The 17,824-nt window shown below is 37.3% G+C and overlaps 1 protein-coding gene across 5 annotated transcripts in view; it reads right to left on the bottom strand.

The window, feature by feature from the left end:
* ITGB8 (integrin subunit beta 8) overlaps nt 1-17,824 on the bottom strand; it is a 96,449-nt gene that overhangs the window by 54,061 nt on the left and 24,564 nt on the right. For all 5 annotated transcript variants that reach the window (XM_060414962.1, XM_027968504.3, XM_027968503.3 and 2 more), the window contains exon 2: nt 7,104-7,189. In XM_060414962.1, the coding sequence (XP_060270945.1) occupies nt 7,104-7,189 (86 nt within the window). The remainder of the gene's footprint in view (nt 1-7,103; nt 7,190-17,824) is intronic.

The raw sequence follows: 17,824 nt of genomic DNA, 5'->3' as shown, positions 1-17,824 counted from the left end.
ATGTGTTAAAAGGAATATGAAACATTGAACTAGATAATATTAATACAGTCTTATCTGTTCTAAGTATTTTCCAGATACTTTTATGTAACATGGAGAGAAAGAGAAGTCAAAATATATAAAATCACAGATTAACATGCTACACAAGAATGCAGACAAATTGATTATACCCTGTATAAATTTTCTAGTGAACTTTTACTTTTGTCCAGCTTTGAGTTATAAAAACCAGGCTTAAGTTATTTTTGCTTATCTTTTCTGATCATGAACAGAGAAAATATTCCTTCCTTTCTTGTCCCTCTACCCTTGCTGGCTGAGAAATAAAACCATCAGTTGTGCATATGTACCTAAATGGTGGGTGAGCTTTCAAAAATAACATAGCATTTTTCCTGTCAGTGATATCGGGTCAGCATGTGGGGAGTGGACAGCTCCTTCTGTTAATGACATGGCCAGTGATTTTTAAAAATTTTATTTACTTATTTATTGAAGGATAATTGCTTTACAGACTTCTGTTGTTTTCTGTCAAACCTGAACATGAATCAGCCATAGGTAAAGATATATCCCTTCCCTTTTGAACTTCGCTCCTATCTCCCTCCTCATCCCACCACTCTAGGTTGATACAGAGCCCCTATTTGAGTTTCCCAAGCCATTCAGCAAATTCCCATTGGCTATCTATTTTATATATGGTAATGTAAGTTTCCATGTTATTATTTCCATACATCTCCCCCTCTCCTCCCCTATCCCCATGTCCATAAGTCTGTTCTCTATGTCTGTTTCTCCATTGCTGCCCTATAAATAAATTCTTTAGTACCATTTTTCTAGATTCCATATATATCCTTTAGCATACGATAATTACCTTTCTCTTTCTGACTTACTTTGCTCTGCATAATAGGTTGTAGGTTCATTCACCTCATCAGCACTGACTCAAATGCATTCCTTTTTATGGCTGAGTAATATTCCATTGTGTATATGGACCACAGCTTCTTTATCCATTCATCTAGGTTGCTTCCATGTTCTAGCTATTGTAAATAGTGCTGCAATGAACAATGAGATACACGTGTCTTTTTCAATTTTGGTTTCCTCAGGGTATATGCCCAGGAATGGGATTGCTGGGTCATATGGTGGTTTATTCCTAGTTTTTTAAGGAATCTCCATACTGTCTTCCATACTGGCTGTACTGATTTACATTCCCACCAACAGTGCAAGAGCATTCCCTTTTCTCCACACTCTCTCCAGCATTTATTGTTTGTAGACTTTCTGATGATGACCATTCTGACCAGATGAGGTGATAGCTCATTGTAGTTTTGATTTGGATTTCTCTATTAATGAGTGATGTTGAGCATCTTTTCATGTGTTTGTTAGTCATCTGTATGTCTTCTTTGGAGAAATGTCTTTTTGGGTCTTTTTCCCACTTTTTGATTGGGTTGTTTCTTTTTCTGGCATTGAGTTATATGAGTTGCTTGTATATTTTGGAAATTAATCCTTGTTGTTTCATTGCTATTATTTTCTCGCATTCTGAGGGTTATCTTTTCACCTTGTTTGTAGTTTCCTTTGCTGTGCAAAAGCTTTTAAATTTAAATAGGTCCCACTTGTTTACTTTGGTTTTTATGTCCATTACTCTAGAAGGTGGGTCATAGAGGATCTTGCTTTGATTTATGTCATCGAGTGTTCTGCCTATTTTTCCTCTAACAGTTTTACAGTTTCTGGTGTTATATTTAGGTCTTTAATCCATCTTTTGCTGCATCCCATAGGTTTTGAGTTGTGTTTTCATTGTCATTTGTTTCTAGAAATTTTTTTATTTCCCTTTTGATTTCTTTAGTAAACTGTTGGTTATTTAGAAATTTGTTGTTTAATCACCATGTGTTTGTGTTTCTTACAGATTTTTCTTATAATTGATATCTAGTCTCACTCAGTGTTGTGGTCAGAGAAGATGCTTGATATGATTTCAGTTTTCTTAAATTTACTGAGGTTTGATTTGTGAACCAAGATGTGGTCTATCCTGGAGAATGTTCCATGTGTACTTGAGAAGTGTATTCTTTTGCATTTGGATGGAATGTCCTGAAGATATCAGTAAGATCCATCTCATCTAATGTATCATTTAAGACTTCGATTCCCTTATTAGTTTTCTGTTTTGATGATATGTCCATTGGTGTGAGTGAGGTGTTAAAGTCTACTATTATATTATTATGTTACTATCATTTTCTTCTTTTATGTCTGTTAGTGTTTGTCTTATGTATTGAGGTGCTCCTTTTTTTGGTGCATAAGTATTTACAATTGTTATGTCTTCCTCTTGGATTGATCCCTTGATCATTAGGTGGTGTCTTTCCTATCTCTTGTAATCTTCTTTAAGGTCGATTTTGTCTGATAGGATTGCTACCCCAGATTTCTTTTGCTTCCCAGTTGCATGGAATATATTTTTCCATCCTCTCACTTTCAGTCTATATGTATCTTGAGGTCTGAAGTGAGTTTCTTGTAGATGGCATATATATGGGTCTTATTTTTATATCCATACAGCCAGTCTTTGTCTTTTGGTTGGAGCACTTAATCCATTTACATTTAAAGTAATTATTATATATATATGTTCCTATTGCCATTTTCTTAATTGTTTGAGATTGGTTTTGTAGATCTTTTTTCTTCTCTTGTATTTCTGGACTATGTAAGTCCCTTTAACATTTGTAGTAAAGCTGGCTTGGTGGTACTGAATTCTCTTAACTTTTGCTTGTCTGAAAAGCTTTTTATTTCTGCATCAATTTTGAATAAGATCCTTGCCAGGTACAGTAATCTTAGTTGTAGATTTTTCCCTTTCAGTACTTTAAATATATCCTGCCATCTCCTTCTGGCCTGCAGAGGTTCTTCTGAAAGATCAGCTGTTAAGCGTATAGTGTTTCCCTTGTATGTTACTTCTTGCTGTTCCCTTGCTGCTTTTCATATTCTTTCTTTGTGTTTAGTCTTTGTTAGTTTGATTAATATGTATTTTGGCGTGTTTCTCCTGGGTTTATCCTGTATGGGACTCTTTGTTCCTCTTGGACTTGATTGACTATTTCCTTCTCTGTGTTGGGGAAACTTTCAACTATAATCTCTTCAAAAATTTTCTCATACCCTTTCGTTTTCTCCTCTTCTTCTGGACCCCTATAATGCAAATGCTGATGCATTTGATTTTGTCCCAGAGGTCTCTGAGACTGTCCTCAATTCTTTTAATTCTTTTTACTTTATTCTGCTCTTCAGAAGTTATTTCCACCTTTTTATCTTCCAGCTCACTAATTCATTGTTCTGCTTCAGACAGTCTGCTATTGATTCCTTCTAGAGTATTTTTAATTTCAGTAATTGTGTTGTTTGTCTCTGTGTGTTTATTCTTTAATTCTTCTAGGTCTTTGTTAATTGATTCTTACATTTTCTCCATTTTGTTTTCAAGGTTTTTGATCACCTTTACTCTCATTATTCTGAATTCTTTTTCAGGTAATTTGCCTATTTCCTCTTCATTTATTTGGATTTCTGTGTTTCTAGTTTGTTCCTTCATTTGTGTAGTATTTCTCTGCCTTTTCTTTCTTTTTTTTTAAACTAATTGTGTTTGAGGTCTCCTTTTCCCAGGCTTCAAGGTTGAATTATTTCTTCCTTTTGGTTTCTGTCCTCTTAAAGTTGGTCCAGTGGTTTGTGTCAGCTTCATATAGGCTGAGATTTGTGCTGAGCTTTATTTGTTTTTCCTCTGATGGGCAAGGCTGAGTGAGGTGGTACTCCTATCTGCTGACGATTGGGTTTGTATTTTTGTTTTGTTTGTTGTTTAGATGAGGTGTCCTGCACAGGGTGCTACTGGTGGTTGGGTGACACCTAGTCTTATATTTAAGTGATTTCCTTTGTGTGAGTTCTCACTATTTGATAATCCTAGAGTTAGTTCTCTGGTAGTCTAGGGTCTTGGAGTCAATGCTCCCACTCCAAAGGCTCAGGGCTTGATTTCTGGTCAGGAACTAAGATTCCACAAGTGGTTTGTTATGGCATTAAGTGAGATTAAAACAAATACCCAAAACCAAATAACCAAAGTTGAACCCCACATAAACTGCCGTTACAAAATCAGGCAAACAAAAATTAAAATAATGGAATATATACATATACACCCAAAGCGAAGTAAAAACAGTTGAACAAAATAAAGTACAGTAGATTGACTCAGTAAACATAGGAAATAAAAAACTATATTTACCAGTTAAGAACAAAACTAACTAAAGCACAAACTGGAAAACAAAACTAAAGCAAGGTGCCAAGTGGGAAATAAAGCAATGAAAACAAAACTAACAAATATGTTGAGAGGAAGGAAAGAAAGAAAAGAAGGAAAGAATAGATATGCAAAGCTAAATAGAGGTAGATGAAGATTTATATACATCAAAGATTAACTGCAAGGGGAAAAGTACAGTAGGAAAGGCAAAGAAAGGAATAAATGTAGAAAAAATATAATAGGTTTAAAGAAATTAAAAATTAAAATTATAAAAAAGAGAAAAGAAAAAAAAAGAAGAAGAAAGAAAAAAAAGAAAACTGCACAGAACTGCAAAAGCCCAATGTAGAGTCTTTGAAATGTTTATGACAACAATAAAAACTGTGACTGAATATAAACATGTGACTGAATATACACACTTGTGACTGAACATACACACATAAGCAACATCAAAACAGTCCAACAAAAATAAAGTACGATAGACTGACCCAGAAAACAAAGGAAGCCAAATATCTTGTCTTCCAGTGTGACTGAGTCTTAACACAGGTTGCTTCCTCTAATGTGTTCTTAATTCAGGCAATTTTCTTAAGTCTGAATGAATTGCTTGAGTCTCACTGTAGCTCTTAGAGTAACTTAAGCAAAGCCTGTGTGCCAAATGCTTCCCACATACAGTTTCATTTAAACTCCACCACTTGTCATAGTTTCAGTTATTATTTCCATTTTAGAATTAGGGAAAACTGAGGTTCACAGTGCATAGATTAACATGGCCAAGTATACATAATTGGAAACTGATGGAACTGGGATTTGAATCCCAGTTGATCTCATTTCAGAGCCTGGTTTTTCAATGCAAATATTAGGCTACCTTGTACCACATAGAAGAATATTTTGGGACATGAATAGCCAAGTCATTTCTGGATGTTTTCTGAGATCCCCTTCTGAGGATTGGACCAATAGCAAACACCACTGGAAGCCACTCCACCTTTCCTTCTTGGCTTACCTCCTTCCATATGACCACCTATTCCTCCTCTGAATATACAAAATCCCTCCCTTGTGGCAGGACTGACATTGCTGCTCCCGTAACTGTGACTCTTCCAATTTTTCGTGCCAGTAGAGGTGTGAAATGGAGAAGGGTGCTCTCTGGAAGCTGACTGATTCTGTATGGCTGGCATGTTGCACTTAGCTGACAACTGGGTTTCTGAATCATGTTTTGAAAACTCCTCTAAACTATAATCACTAAAGTTCTAAGGAACTGAAGTTACGTTGGCACAGTCTTCACAACTCTAATAATCTTTCTTTGTGTATCCTCAGCATGTGCCTTGTGTTCAGTCGTGTCAGATTCTTTGTGACCCCATAGACTGTAACGTGCCAAGCTTCTCTGTCCATGGAATTCTCCAGGCAAAAAGACTGGAGTGGGGTTGCCATTTCCTTCTCCAGGGCAATCATCTTCCTTAGTGCTGCAGTAAAACTCTAAAATGGAATGTTGGGTGAGGGTCAGGAAATATCAACATATCAATGAATATCAAGCATACCTGACAAGGAAAACCTGGAAGGAAACTCCAAACTCTAAGCTGTAGAGATGAGGAAAAGGAGGCTCAGACAAAAGAGTGAATTCTGCCTGGTCATTTGGATCATAGGAGGAATGAAATTGATCCTGGAAACTCTGGAATTGTCCTATTACATTGCGTGGCTCCATGAGTTCTGGCAAAGCACTGCCTAGTTTTGAGTGGCATCTGTTTTTCTGACTGATAAAGCCAATAGGACATCCAGGAATCTTTCAGGCTGTCAGTAGGGGGACTGCTTACTTATAGATATGGTTACTATTCATGAGCCCTTCCCCTGCCTTTTCCCTGACTTGTTGCATAGAAGAAAGTATTGACCATCATCCTTTGCTACTTTTCATATTTCTGTTTCCTCCTGGGGGATGCATAAGGGTAAGCAGTAACAGGAGAGATTGTAAAGATAATGATAGGTACAGTTTTTTCAACTAAATCAACAAATTGCAAAAGCTAGAGATTTCTCTTCACACCAAGCAAAAGGCCATTAAAAGTCTATTAGTTTCAATTTCCAGGAACTACATAAATAATTGTAAGTTACCTAGGAAATCTCATTAAGAACCCCAAATTAGCAGATGGCTTCTTCATTGAAACTTAATATATAAGATAGTTTTGATTGAAAATTACCAACAAAAGAAATAACTGAAAACAACTTTAGAGCCCAATAAGGAAGGAAAACACTATAATTGTTTTCCTAAAAAGTTTGTTATTGGGATATGTTTCTCTTTATTTGACTACAAAAATACTAATTTTGAATAATAAACATTTTCTGATTATTTTGTATACCACAGAATTTAAATGTACACAATATTGCATGAATAGGGTCACATTTCAAACAAAAGCATTAAATTTTCCGTAAGTAGCCAATGAATTGATGTTCAGTGTTATGAAAGGGAGCAAATCACTTATCTCCAAGTATTTCAAATAAAAACAAATGAGATGGAATAATGAATTAGCTTGCTTTTCTTTAATAAGCAAGCACAAAACAATGATCCAACTTGGACATATAACCTAATGCCCCAAGCTGCAGCAAGAATTTCACACAAAGCCTATGACCCATCAAAAGTTACTATCTGTGTTTGCCAATTCTCTCTATAGAACAGATGGAAAACATAAAATGGTTTGCACTTCATTTTAAAATTACCATAATTTTCCTAATAAAAAAGGTTATACTTATAGTCAGCCAAACATTCTGTTTCCAAGCATAAAACATTTTCCTGATGCTCAACAATATCTTTCTTTTTTCCTGATGCATCTTCAAGGCACAGAATATTAGGTCAATGAAATCATGCTAGCAAGGTCACTTTCAGGAAAAGACAAAGGATCCACAAGGGAAAGAAAGGAAAAAGGCACACCTCTTGAGCACACCATCCACAATCCGGACCCAGCGCAAGGCACTTGGTGCAGGACACTGCATTCGAAGATGCACATCTGTTGTCTTCTGTAATAGAGGATAAAATGAGGCATCACGGTTTACTCTCACATTGGGAATTATGTGCAATTCCAGACCAAAGTGTAGTTTGAAAACTGAAATAAGCTTACCCATAGTTATAAATATGTGACAACAAAAATATATAATTTCTTTGAGAAGAGTTAACCTGATCACTGCAATTAATATGTGACATATTTTCTAGATAGTTAATTATCTAGCTTTATAAGATTAGGGAGAAGGAGGTGATAAAAATATGACTTTAGTCAGTCTTGGGGGTTTGGTAAGAAATTCTGTTGCAATGGTAGAGGATCCTCCAAATTTTTTAGTGTGCTAAAGTTTCACCATAGTTCATATTATCTGAACCAATGAGGTGGTTTTGGATTTAGAATTCTTCCTATAAAAATAATCATGTACAGACCTCAACATGTAAATATGTGCTGAGTCATAGTGAATGAAGTTTCTGTGAAACAATCTTAATGGACATACAGAGTAGTTAACTTGGTAATTCTGACTGCATTAATACTGATTATCTTGACTTGTAGGATATCAGAACCAGATAAAATGGCATCATTCATCATTTTAGAAGTAAAATGGCTAAAATGAATGAGTTGTTTTAGTTAACCTAATTTAACTTCTGTGACTGAACCACTTTAATATCATGACCAATTCACTTTTGCATAGATACCCACACTTTTCTATTGTGTGTTAATAACATAGTTGAGCTGGGATACTGTTTACCTTTATCCTTCTAGCCACCTACTACTTAGATCATTAAAAAGAGACTCATCACTGTAAACTTAAATACCTAAAATATAATAAAGAGTGAGTCATAAATTATTTTATCATAAGGTTTTATTGGAACAATTACATGCTTCCTATATTTCATCCTTTACTGTGAAATGTGGGAAATCACAGCATTCTACCCATTACTTCAGACACACAGTACATATCATAGATATCTTGGTTCTAAGTAGTTTGCAGTCCAGATGGGGTAAAAACCATATAAGCAAACAATAAAATACAGAGTGATAGCCATAACAAAATATCATCAATGCACTATGGGAATATAGTGAGGAACTTCTCTCTCTGCTTAGAGGGGAGGGCAGGGGTCGGAGAAGAGGGCAAGTTTAAGGATGGCTCCCCAGAGGCAGTGATACATAGCATGGCTCTTTGCCATCTCATTTTATTTCTTCTCATTTGTGTTTATCTCTGTTTTAAACATGTAATAGGCATGAAAAAAGACTGTGTGTGCCCAATCACACATGGAAGTGGATAGAACCTACAAAATCTCTAGCTGTCCCCATCTAATTGGTTTCTTCTTTTCTTCTCTCTCAATTTGCCCCAACATTCTAGAATCTTCTGACTTGGAGGTAGCATGGGATGGGCATTGGCAGTGAAGAGAGAGAGGAATATAGGAGAGTAAACATAGCAGAGAGGTGCTAACCTGGGGTGGTAGTGAGCATTCTTCCCTGTATTTTCCCAGGCATTCATGAGTTAAGCTAAAAACATTTTCCCCTAGCATCTCATTGTTTTATTATCCCTCTCTATGTCTGCTTCATCCTTTGTCCTTGACTTTACATCAGCTTTTAAAATACATTATCCAAAACATCTTCCCTGATTTAGATGCACTGGCCTAGAATTTTCTTTACTAGTCTAGAATTCCAGATACTAAAAAAAAACTAATATTTGGGCTCTCTTTACTATGAGTGTGGTTTCCAACTATGAAGACTCCATAACCTAAAAACTTTCCATTTGGCTTATCCTCCAAAACTGTAAAGCCTGCTTATTTACAAAGTATTTAGGAGAGGAGTGACCTTTTTAGTTTTGTCCCCAGAATGAAAGTCAGTTTAGGTTTATAAATCAAGCACATTTGCAGACCTAACTTGACCTTTACCAACTCTTAAGCTTGACCCTTGGAAGAAAAGCTATGACCAACCTAGACAGCATATTAGAAGCAGAGACATTCCATAACCAACAAAGGTCTGTCTAGTCAAAGCTATGGTTTTTCCAGTGGTCATATATGGATTAGAGAGTGAGACTATAAAGAAAGCTGAGAACTGAAGAATTGATGCTTTTGAACTGTGGTGTTGGAGAAGACTCTTGAGGGTCCCTTGGACAGCAAGGAGGTCCAACCTGTCAATCCTAAAGGAAATCAGTCCTGAATATTCATTGGAAGGACTGATGCTAAAAGCTGAAACTCCAATACTTTGGCCACCTGATGTGAAGAACCGACTGATTGGAAAAGACCCTGATGGTGGAAAAGATTGAAGGCAGGAGGAGAAGGGGACGACAGAGGATGAGATGGTTGGACAGCATCACCAACGCGATAGACATGAGTTTGAGTGAACTCCAGGAGTTGGTGGTGGACAGGGAGGCCTGGTGTGCTGCAGTCCATGGGGTCACAAAGAGTAGGACACGACTGAGCGACTGAACTGAACTAAAGCTTGACCCAACTGGAAGATGGAATTAAGCCTATTTCAGATCAGATTTGACCATGCATTTCATTTAATAGGTGAGATTTTTGCTCTGGCTTCCCTGGTGGCTCAGACGGAAAAGCTTTTGTCTACAATGTGAGAGACCTGGGTTCGATCCCTGGGTTGGGAAGATTCCCTGGAGAAGGAAATGGCAACCCACCCAAGTACTCTTGCCTTGAAAATCCCATGGACAGATGAGCTTGGTGCAGGCTACTATCCATGGGGTTGCAAAGAGTCAGTCACGACTGATTGACTTCACTTTCACTTTCACTTTCTTTGCTCTGGCAGTGAAGACTGCAGTCTCCTAGAAGGGAAACTGCAGATTCTTTGACTCTGGTCTTTGTTTCTAATAGTTGTCTGACTCTGTCTTAAGTTAATACAGTTCAAGTTCAAGTCAGGCTCGTATTTCTAGAGCACATGTAGTAAATAATGAATTTATAAGCAAACATCTGTTCTCTCTGAAATTTGCTTTCTGACTGTTTTGTTTCAAAAGTTGAACTCTGGGATTTGGTGATGGACAGGGAGGCCTGGCATGCTGTGATTCATGGGATCGCAAAAAGTCGGACATGACTGAGCGACTGAACTGAGTTGAATGCCAACTTTTGTTTTCAAACTTCGTCACCTAAGAGACGAAGAGAGATAGAGACTTTGGTTGTATTAATATTTCCTGGGTTCCAAGGCTGATATTTTTCAGAGTCTGCTTAACTACAGGAAAATGATCCCATATATGGGTATAAAGGAGGTAGGCCTTCTGGTTCTGCAGAACTGGAGTAAGGCCATAAACTGAACTCCACAGGAATAGTGTCAAATACTACTGCTAGAGAGTGTCATGGTTAGACTTTAGAGAAGATGAGTCAGATACACTTTGGTAAGCATAATTTTACAGATTTCCTTTTTAGTTTTAAAGTATGCAAGTAAGTTAATACCTAACATAAAAATATCATACTAGTCAGCAGTTGTTTATACTGAATGGTCATGCTACTATGTAGGCTATTAGACACCGAGTGTTAGGAGTGTGTGTGTGTGTGTGTGTGTGTGTGTGTGTGTGTGTGATCAGTTTCCAGATCTTCTCAGTTTATTCCCATCCCTGATTCAGCATTGCAGGAAGGCAAAAGTCTCCTAGCAGCCTTCAGAGCTGACACCTCATTAGAGGGTGTGCTTGAGCGGCTTTTCCCCCTCCTCTATGGCAGTGGAGGGTACTTGTCCAGGTATTTGTCCAGTTATATGGCTTTAAACACCTTGTTCTTTATGTGCCAACACTGTGTTCCAATTAAGGATTTTTAATGGATTCTAATTAAATTCTTTAGCCAGTGGAAACAGAATAATAATATTATAAACCACATATTCTCAGAACTCTCTTTTGTGTCCATTTGTTTTAGGCCTAAGTGCCTCACAAACCCTATTTTATTAGAAAGTGTGCTGCCCTGACAGAAATCAATAAAGGATTTAACATCATACTGTCAGTAACTGCATACATTCTGAATAAGTCAAATTCCTTGATCTATGAGCATGAGTGGAAAGTCTTACTTTTTCTCATCATGTTACACCTGGAGGTAACAGATGTGATGAGGTAGCATTGTTAATTGGTTACTGGAAACAAAGTACCAAATTTCCATAGCACTACCATTTAGCAGCTATGTGCCCTTAAGCTAGTTACCTAAATTCTCTGAGGCTCCATTTCTTCCACTGTAACATGGGGCTAACTTTACCTGTATCAAAATACTTATATGAGATGCATCACAAGTACAAGCATGCCAGGAACAGTGCTTGGCATATATAGGCACTCAATAAAGGGATTCCTGTTATGTTATTATAATAAGTTATATGTGTGTATATATATATATATGCAAATGTATATATTTATACATATATATTTATATGTTTGCATACACACATCTGTGTAGGGTTTCCCTGGTATCTTAGGCGGTAAAGAATCTGCCTGCAACACAGGAGAGCCAGGTTCGATCTCTGGGTCAGGAAGATTCCCAGAGAAGGAAATGGCAATCCAGTCCAGTATTCTTGCCTGGAAAATTCCATGGACAGAGGAGCCTGGTGGGCTATAATACATGGGGTCACAAAGAGTCAGACACGACTGAGTGACTAATGGATACACATACATCTGTGTATATATGTTTAGTTCTACTTTAAAAAAAAAATGAAGGCGTTGTGTGTCTTTAAGTTAGTTTAAAATGTAACTGGTTTTCTTTAAAATGAAAGTCCTGGATTTCCCTGATGGTCCAGTGGTTAAGAATCCACCTGCGAGTGCAGAGGATATGGGTTCAATCCCTGGCCCAGGAAGATTCCACATGCCACAGGGCAACTAAACCCATGTGCCTCAACTACTGAAGCCCATGCACTCTGGAGCCCATGCTCCCCAATAAGCCACCTTGGTGAGAAGCCCACGCAGTGCAACTAGAGAGTAACCCCTGCTTGCCACAACTACAGGAAAACTGAACAATTTAGTCAAATATATGAATGTCAGTCCAATCTATTACAATACAATTTGGCATGACTCTAATTGGATTTCTGAAAATCTCTTAGAACACCTTCATTTTGTTCAAATTTTACAAAGTGAACACTGACTTAATCTGAATAATTTTTGAATCATTTCCCAGAATTAAGTGTTTATGATACATGTGAAGAAAACCTCGATAACTGTCTGTCATGAAGTGTAACAAATAGTAATCATCAATAGGATAAAGTACACAAAATCAAGAAATTACATGCTCATGACACTCACTTATGTATTTAGTTTTAAATGATATGTTTATTACCATTATTTTGAGAATGTTTAATTTATAGAAGCAAAAAAGAGGAAGAAATTAGACCAGGAAAAAATAACCCTAAGACAGTAGAAATTTCAGTGTTTAACTTGGGCTATTTCCATAAATCAAAGGATCAGATCAAGTGGAAGTTTAGGAAACATTTTTGTGCTCTAAAGTCTAGACCACAGAATTTCAACAAAATTCAAAGGATGTCCATTGTTATCTGAAATAATGAACAATGAAAACTAATAAAGATTATTGTACTTGTTATCTAGAATTAATCATGTTAGATTCTCCTGTTACTTCTAGACAGAATAATTTGTAAAAAATACAGAAATGCATTTTTTCCATTTTTTCTTGATTGCATTTACTATACAAATTAAATTAAACTTGGATAATTATATAAACTGCTTTCTTAAAAAAAAACAAATCATATTATAATGGATATGTATTCTATTTTGATAACAGTCAAAACTAGGCAAACTGAGCACACACAGAATAAAGTTTGGAGTATAATTTCAGAGTTTCTTTGTTCTCGATGTATATCATAGTCATGTAAATGTTAGATATTTTGACATATATTACCTGGTAACTGAAAGCTCTCACGTACATGAAATTTAATGTACTATCATTTGATATAAAAATGAAAACAAAGAAATAGATTTGTGCTCTAGTCACTTCCAATTATCTGGTTATTCCAAGTTTTGATTGAGAACGATTTACTAAAGGCCCCTCAAAAAATAGAGAGAGGGAGGAGGTGATTTATGGCTCATCCTTAGAAAACCAGGCACAGCAAAGAAAACCACCAAAGTCACAGTTAATTTTTTTTTTCACTGTTAAATTTTAATAAGGATTAAAGAGGCAACAGAGAAAAGATGAAAATGTGGGAAGCTCTTTGGAAAAGATGGATCTGGGTAGGGAAGCTGGGTAAAGCTTAGAAATATATTACAAGGAAGTTAGTGCCTGAGGCAGTATCTCAAAAGATGGAGAGCAAGGAAGTAATACAGCCATTCGTATTTCTCTTTTTCTTCATTTGTTCCTTGGGAGTTCACATATATAATATAAAATTGAATTGCTCATTTGCTTAGCAAATATGTTGATACAAAGTCTGATCTCAGCCTAATCCCACCGAGAAGTCATAGCAAATTGATACCACAGTGTTTTTCCACCTTGAGGCAAAGGTGGTCTGACTTTTATACCCTCATACCAGTCATTCATTGGTTTCAGGCAGCCTGGAGGGCATAGGATGGGGACAGGTTGGATTAAAGTCCCATTTATCTTTGAGCATGTGGGTCACTTCAGTGGAAGCCAATTCTAAGAAGGTGGCATTTGGAGCCATCAACAGCCAAAACTCAAAGTAGCTGGGGATGGTGTGCTAGCCTATAAAAGGACTCTGGATGGGGTGCCATCAATATCTCCTATAATGATGTACCCTAAATAGCGATCACTGCAGATGGTGACTGCAGCCATGGAATTAAAAGACGCTTACTCCTTGGAAGGAAAGTTATGACTGACCTAGATAACATATCCAAAAGCAGAGATATTACTTTGCCGACTAAGGTCTGTCTAGTCAAGGCTATGGTTTTTCCAGTAGTCAGGTATGGATGTGAGAGTTGGACTGTGAAGAAGGCTGAGTGCCAAAGAATTGATGCGTTTGAACTGTGGTGTTGGAGAAGACTCTTGAGAGTCCCTTGGACTGCAAGGAGATCCAACCAGTCCATTCTGAAGATCAGCCCTGGGATTTCTTTGGAAGGAATGATGCTAAAGCTGAAACTCCAATATTTGGCCACCTCATGCGAAGAGTTGACTCATTGGAAAAGACTCTGATGCTGGGAGGGATTAGGGGCAGGAGAAGAAGGGGACGACCAAGGATGAGATGGCTGGATGGCATCACTGACTCGATGGACGTGAGTCTGAGTGAACTCTGGGAGTTGGTGATGGACAGGGAAGCCTGGCGTGCTGCCAATTCATGGGGTCGCAAAGAGTCGGACACGACTGAGCGACTGAACTGACTGACTGACTGAAATAGCGATAAATAATTAGAATAGCAGGCAGGGACAGCTATTTGCCTGCCTGGTTCTTTACTAACAGTATCCTAGTTTTGCTGAATATGGCATTGAGAAGATCTGAATCACCACCTTTTCCAGCCTCTCTTCTGTGGTCATATGATTAGTTCTGATGACTAGGATGATGAGGCAGAAGTTGCTGAATGGGGGTTCTGTCAGAGTTCCTCAAAAAAGAGGGCTGGTTCAGCTGGAAGGCCCCTTTTGCCTTATGCCTGTCTTCCTTCTTCCTGCCTAGAACATAGATGTGATGTCCTGAGCAGCAGCAGCAATCTTCAGATTTGAGGTAACCTTTCTCATGATAGCCACAGTCTGTCTGTCTCATGACAGACAGACAGATAGTAAAGACTGCAAAAGTAAAGGAGCCCAAGCTACTCATCTCTGTGGAGTTGCTCCCCTCTTTCTGGGTTGTCTCTCAGAACTGTTTCTGACATTAAGAAGAAAATTCACACCAATCTTACTTAGGTCACTGTTTTTAAAGGCCCTTTTACCAGCAGATGAACACAGTGCCTAAGATAATTTTTATCTGTTTCAAAGGATAAATTAATAAGATATTCATAGCAGCATCATTTACAGTTGCCTAGATATGGAAGCAACGTAAGTGTCCATCAATGGATGAATGTATTTAGAAAATGTGTTAGTTGTTAAGTCGTGTCCAACTTTTGCAGCCCCATGAACTGTATAGCCTCCCAGCCACTTCTGTCCATGACATTTTCCAGACAAGAATACTGGAGTGGTTGTCATTTCCTTTTCCAGGGGATTTTTCTGACCCCAGGATCGAACCTGAGTCTCCTGCACTGCAGGCAGATTCTTTACCAACTGAGCTACCAGGGAAACCTATATATATGTATAAATATTCCATCTATATATTTATATATGTTATATATATTTATATATGTTATACACATATATGTTTATATATGTAACACATCTTCTATATCTTCTATTATATACAATGGAATATTACTCAGCCATAAAGAGGAGTAAAATTTTGCTATTTGCAACAACATGGATGAATTGAAGAGTATTATGCTAAGTGAAATAAGCCAGAGAAACATAAATACTGTATGATATAATTTATATGTGGAATATATAAAATAAAACAAACTAGTGAATATAACAGAAAGGAAACAGACTCAGAGATATAGAGAAAAAAACTAGTAGTTACCAGTGGGGAGAAAGAAGTGAGGAAAGAGCAAAATATAGTTAGGGGTTTAAGAGGTATAAATTATTATGTTTAAAAAAAAACCTACAAAGATATATTGTACCACATGGGGAATATAGCCAATATTTTACAGTACCTATAAATGGAATGTAACATTTAAAATTGTAAATCACTATGTTGTATATCAGTAAATTACAATATTTTACATCAACTCTATAACAATGAAAAAAAAAGAGAAAGAGGAGCAGAATTAATGTAAGCACTTTTTTAGAAATGTTAAGCATAGCATTAAAAAGACAGATCATCTATCATAAAGAGACTGATTTTTCATGTTTTGCTTTACCTTGGAAAAGTAAACCTACTAGACTGTCAGTTCCTAGAAAACAGGTGATTATATCTGTTTTCTTCCTTTCCTCAGTGTGTGAGCCTAGCACCTGGTATGCACTTTATAAACGTGTGATGAGGCATTGCAGGCAGATTCTTTACCAGCTGAGCTACCAGGGACGCCCAAATAATTGATATTCTAAATTGAGTTTATCTATTTAATTTCTGGAGTCTTTCTAGCTCTGATTATTTGCATTTTTAAATAATCTTTCTTTCTCAAACATATTTTTGCAAAAGGCAATATAACTATGTTTACTTAATATTTCACATCTTATTAATGATGAATTTATTTTGATGTTTCCAAATGTGAAAAAAAACACAAATATACCTATAGTGACACAAATATACCTAAATTTCCTTACATTGGTCTTCTGGTAATATTTCTGCTGATTTTTTAAAAAGCAAGGTTAGTTTCTTTCTAAAGAACTTTGAAAATGTGATGGAATGAGTTTTGTTGTTATTTAGTCACTAAGTCCTGTTTGACTTTTTGCGACCCCATGGACTGCAGCCCACCAGACTCTTCAGTCCATGATTTCTCAGACTAGAATACTGGAGTGGATTGCCATTTCCTCCTCTGGGGATCTTCCCAATGGAATGATACTGAATTGAAATAGCACTTTTGAATGCTACCATTATCAGATGCAAAACTACCAAATTCACTTGCCTTCTTTCTCTTTTTAAAAAAATTATTGATTTTTGGCTGTTCTGGTTCTTCATTGCTGTCTGGGCTTTCTCTAGTTGCAGAGAACAGAGGCTGCCCTCTAGGTGCTGTGACCAGGCTTCTCACTGTGGCAGCTTCTCTTATTGCAGAGAAGCTCTAGGGTGCATGGGCTTCAGTTTGCAGCACATGGGCTCAGTGTCGGGGCTCCTGGTCTCTAGAAAGTGAAAGTGAAAGCAAAAGTCACTCAGTCTGCCGCTTTGCGATCCCATGGACTATATAGTCCATGGCATTCTGTAGGCCAGAATACTGGAGTGGGTAGCCTTTCCCTTCTCTGAGGATCTTCCCAACCTAGGGCTTGAACCCAGGTCTTCTGCATTGCAGGTGGATTCTTTACCTACTGAGCCACATGGGAAGCCCAAGAATACTGGATTGGGTAGCCTATCCCTTCTCCAGTGAATCTTCCCAACCCAGGAATCAAACTGGGATCTCCTGCATTGCAGGTGGATTCTTTGCCAACTGAGCTATCAGGGTCTCTAGAGCGCAGGATAAGTAGTTGCTCCAAGACATGTGGGATCTTCCTGGATCAGGGACCGAACCCGTGTGCCCTGCACTGGCAGGTGGATTTTGTTTTTACCACTGAACACCAGGGATGCCCTTATTTTATTTTTCTTATTTTTCAGATCTAAATCAAATTCCATTTCAGCAAATGTTCTTTGCCCCTGTGAGACTGAGTAACTTCTTACTGAGCAGAACTTCCTTATAATGCAAATGTTAGGAAATAGCACTAGTATGTTTTCTTCTCATTAACTAGGTTTATTAGTCTTTTATTATATGTGGCTTTTTATTATATGTAATCCTTGTTTCAGGGACAAATTTCAACCCTCCTTGTTACACAGCAAAAAATATCATGTGAATACAATACAATTTTAATGCTAGCACAAAAATTTTTGGAGCATAAATGGAGAAAATAAAGCCACTTTAAACACTGGGCAGGTTAAGAAATGTTAGGGCAATACTTCACATTCCATTAGTCCGCCCTGCCCTGTTTGGGGCAATCCCAACATGAGTCAGTATTATTGTGGCTCATTTATATACATTTTAACCACCTTTGCTTTGAAAAAGTTCTGATTGC

Source organism: Ovis aries, chromosome 4, assembly GCF_016772045.2.
Source record: "Ovis aries strain OAR_USU_Benz2616 breed Rambouillet chromosome 4, ARS-UI_Ramb_v3.0, whole genome shotgun sequence".
Lineage (NCBI taxonomy): Eukaryota > Metazoa > Chordata > Mammalia > Artiodactyla > Bovidae > Ovis > Ovis aries.
Note: the sequence above shows the minus strand (reverse complement) of the source record. Positions and strands in the feature narration are given on the sequence as shown.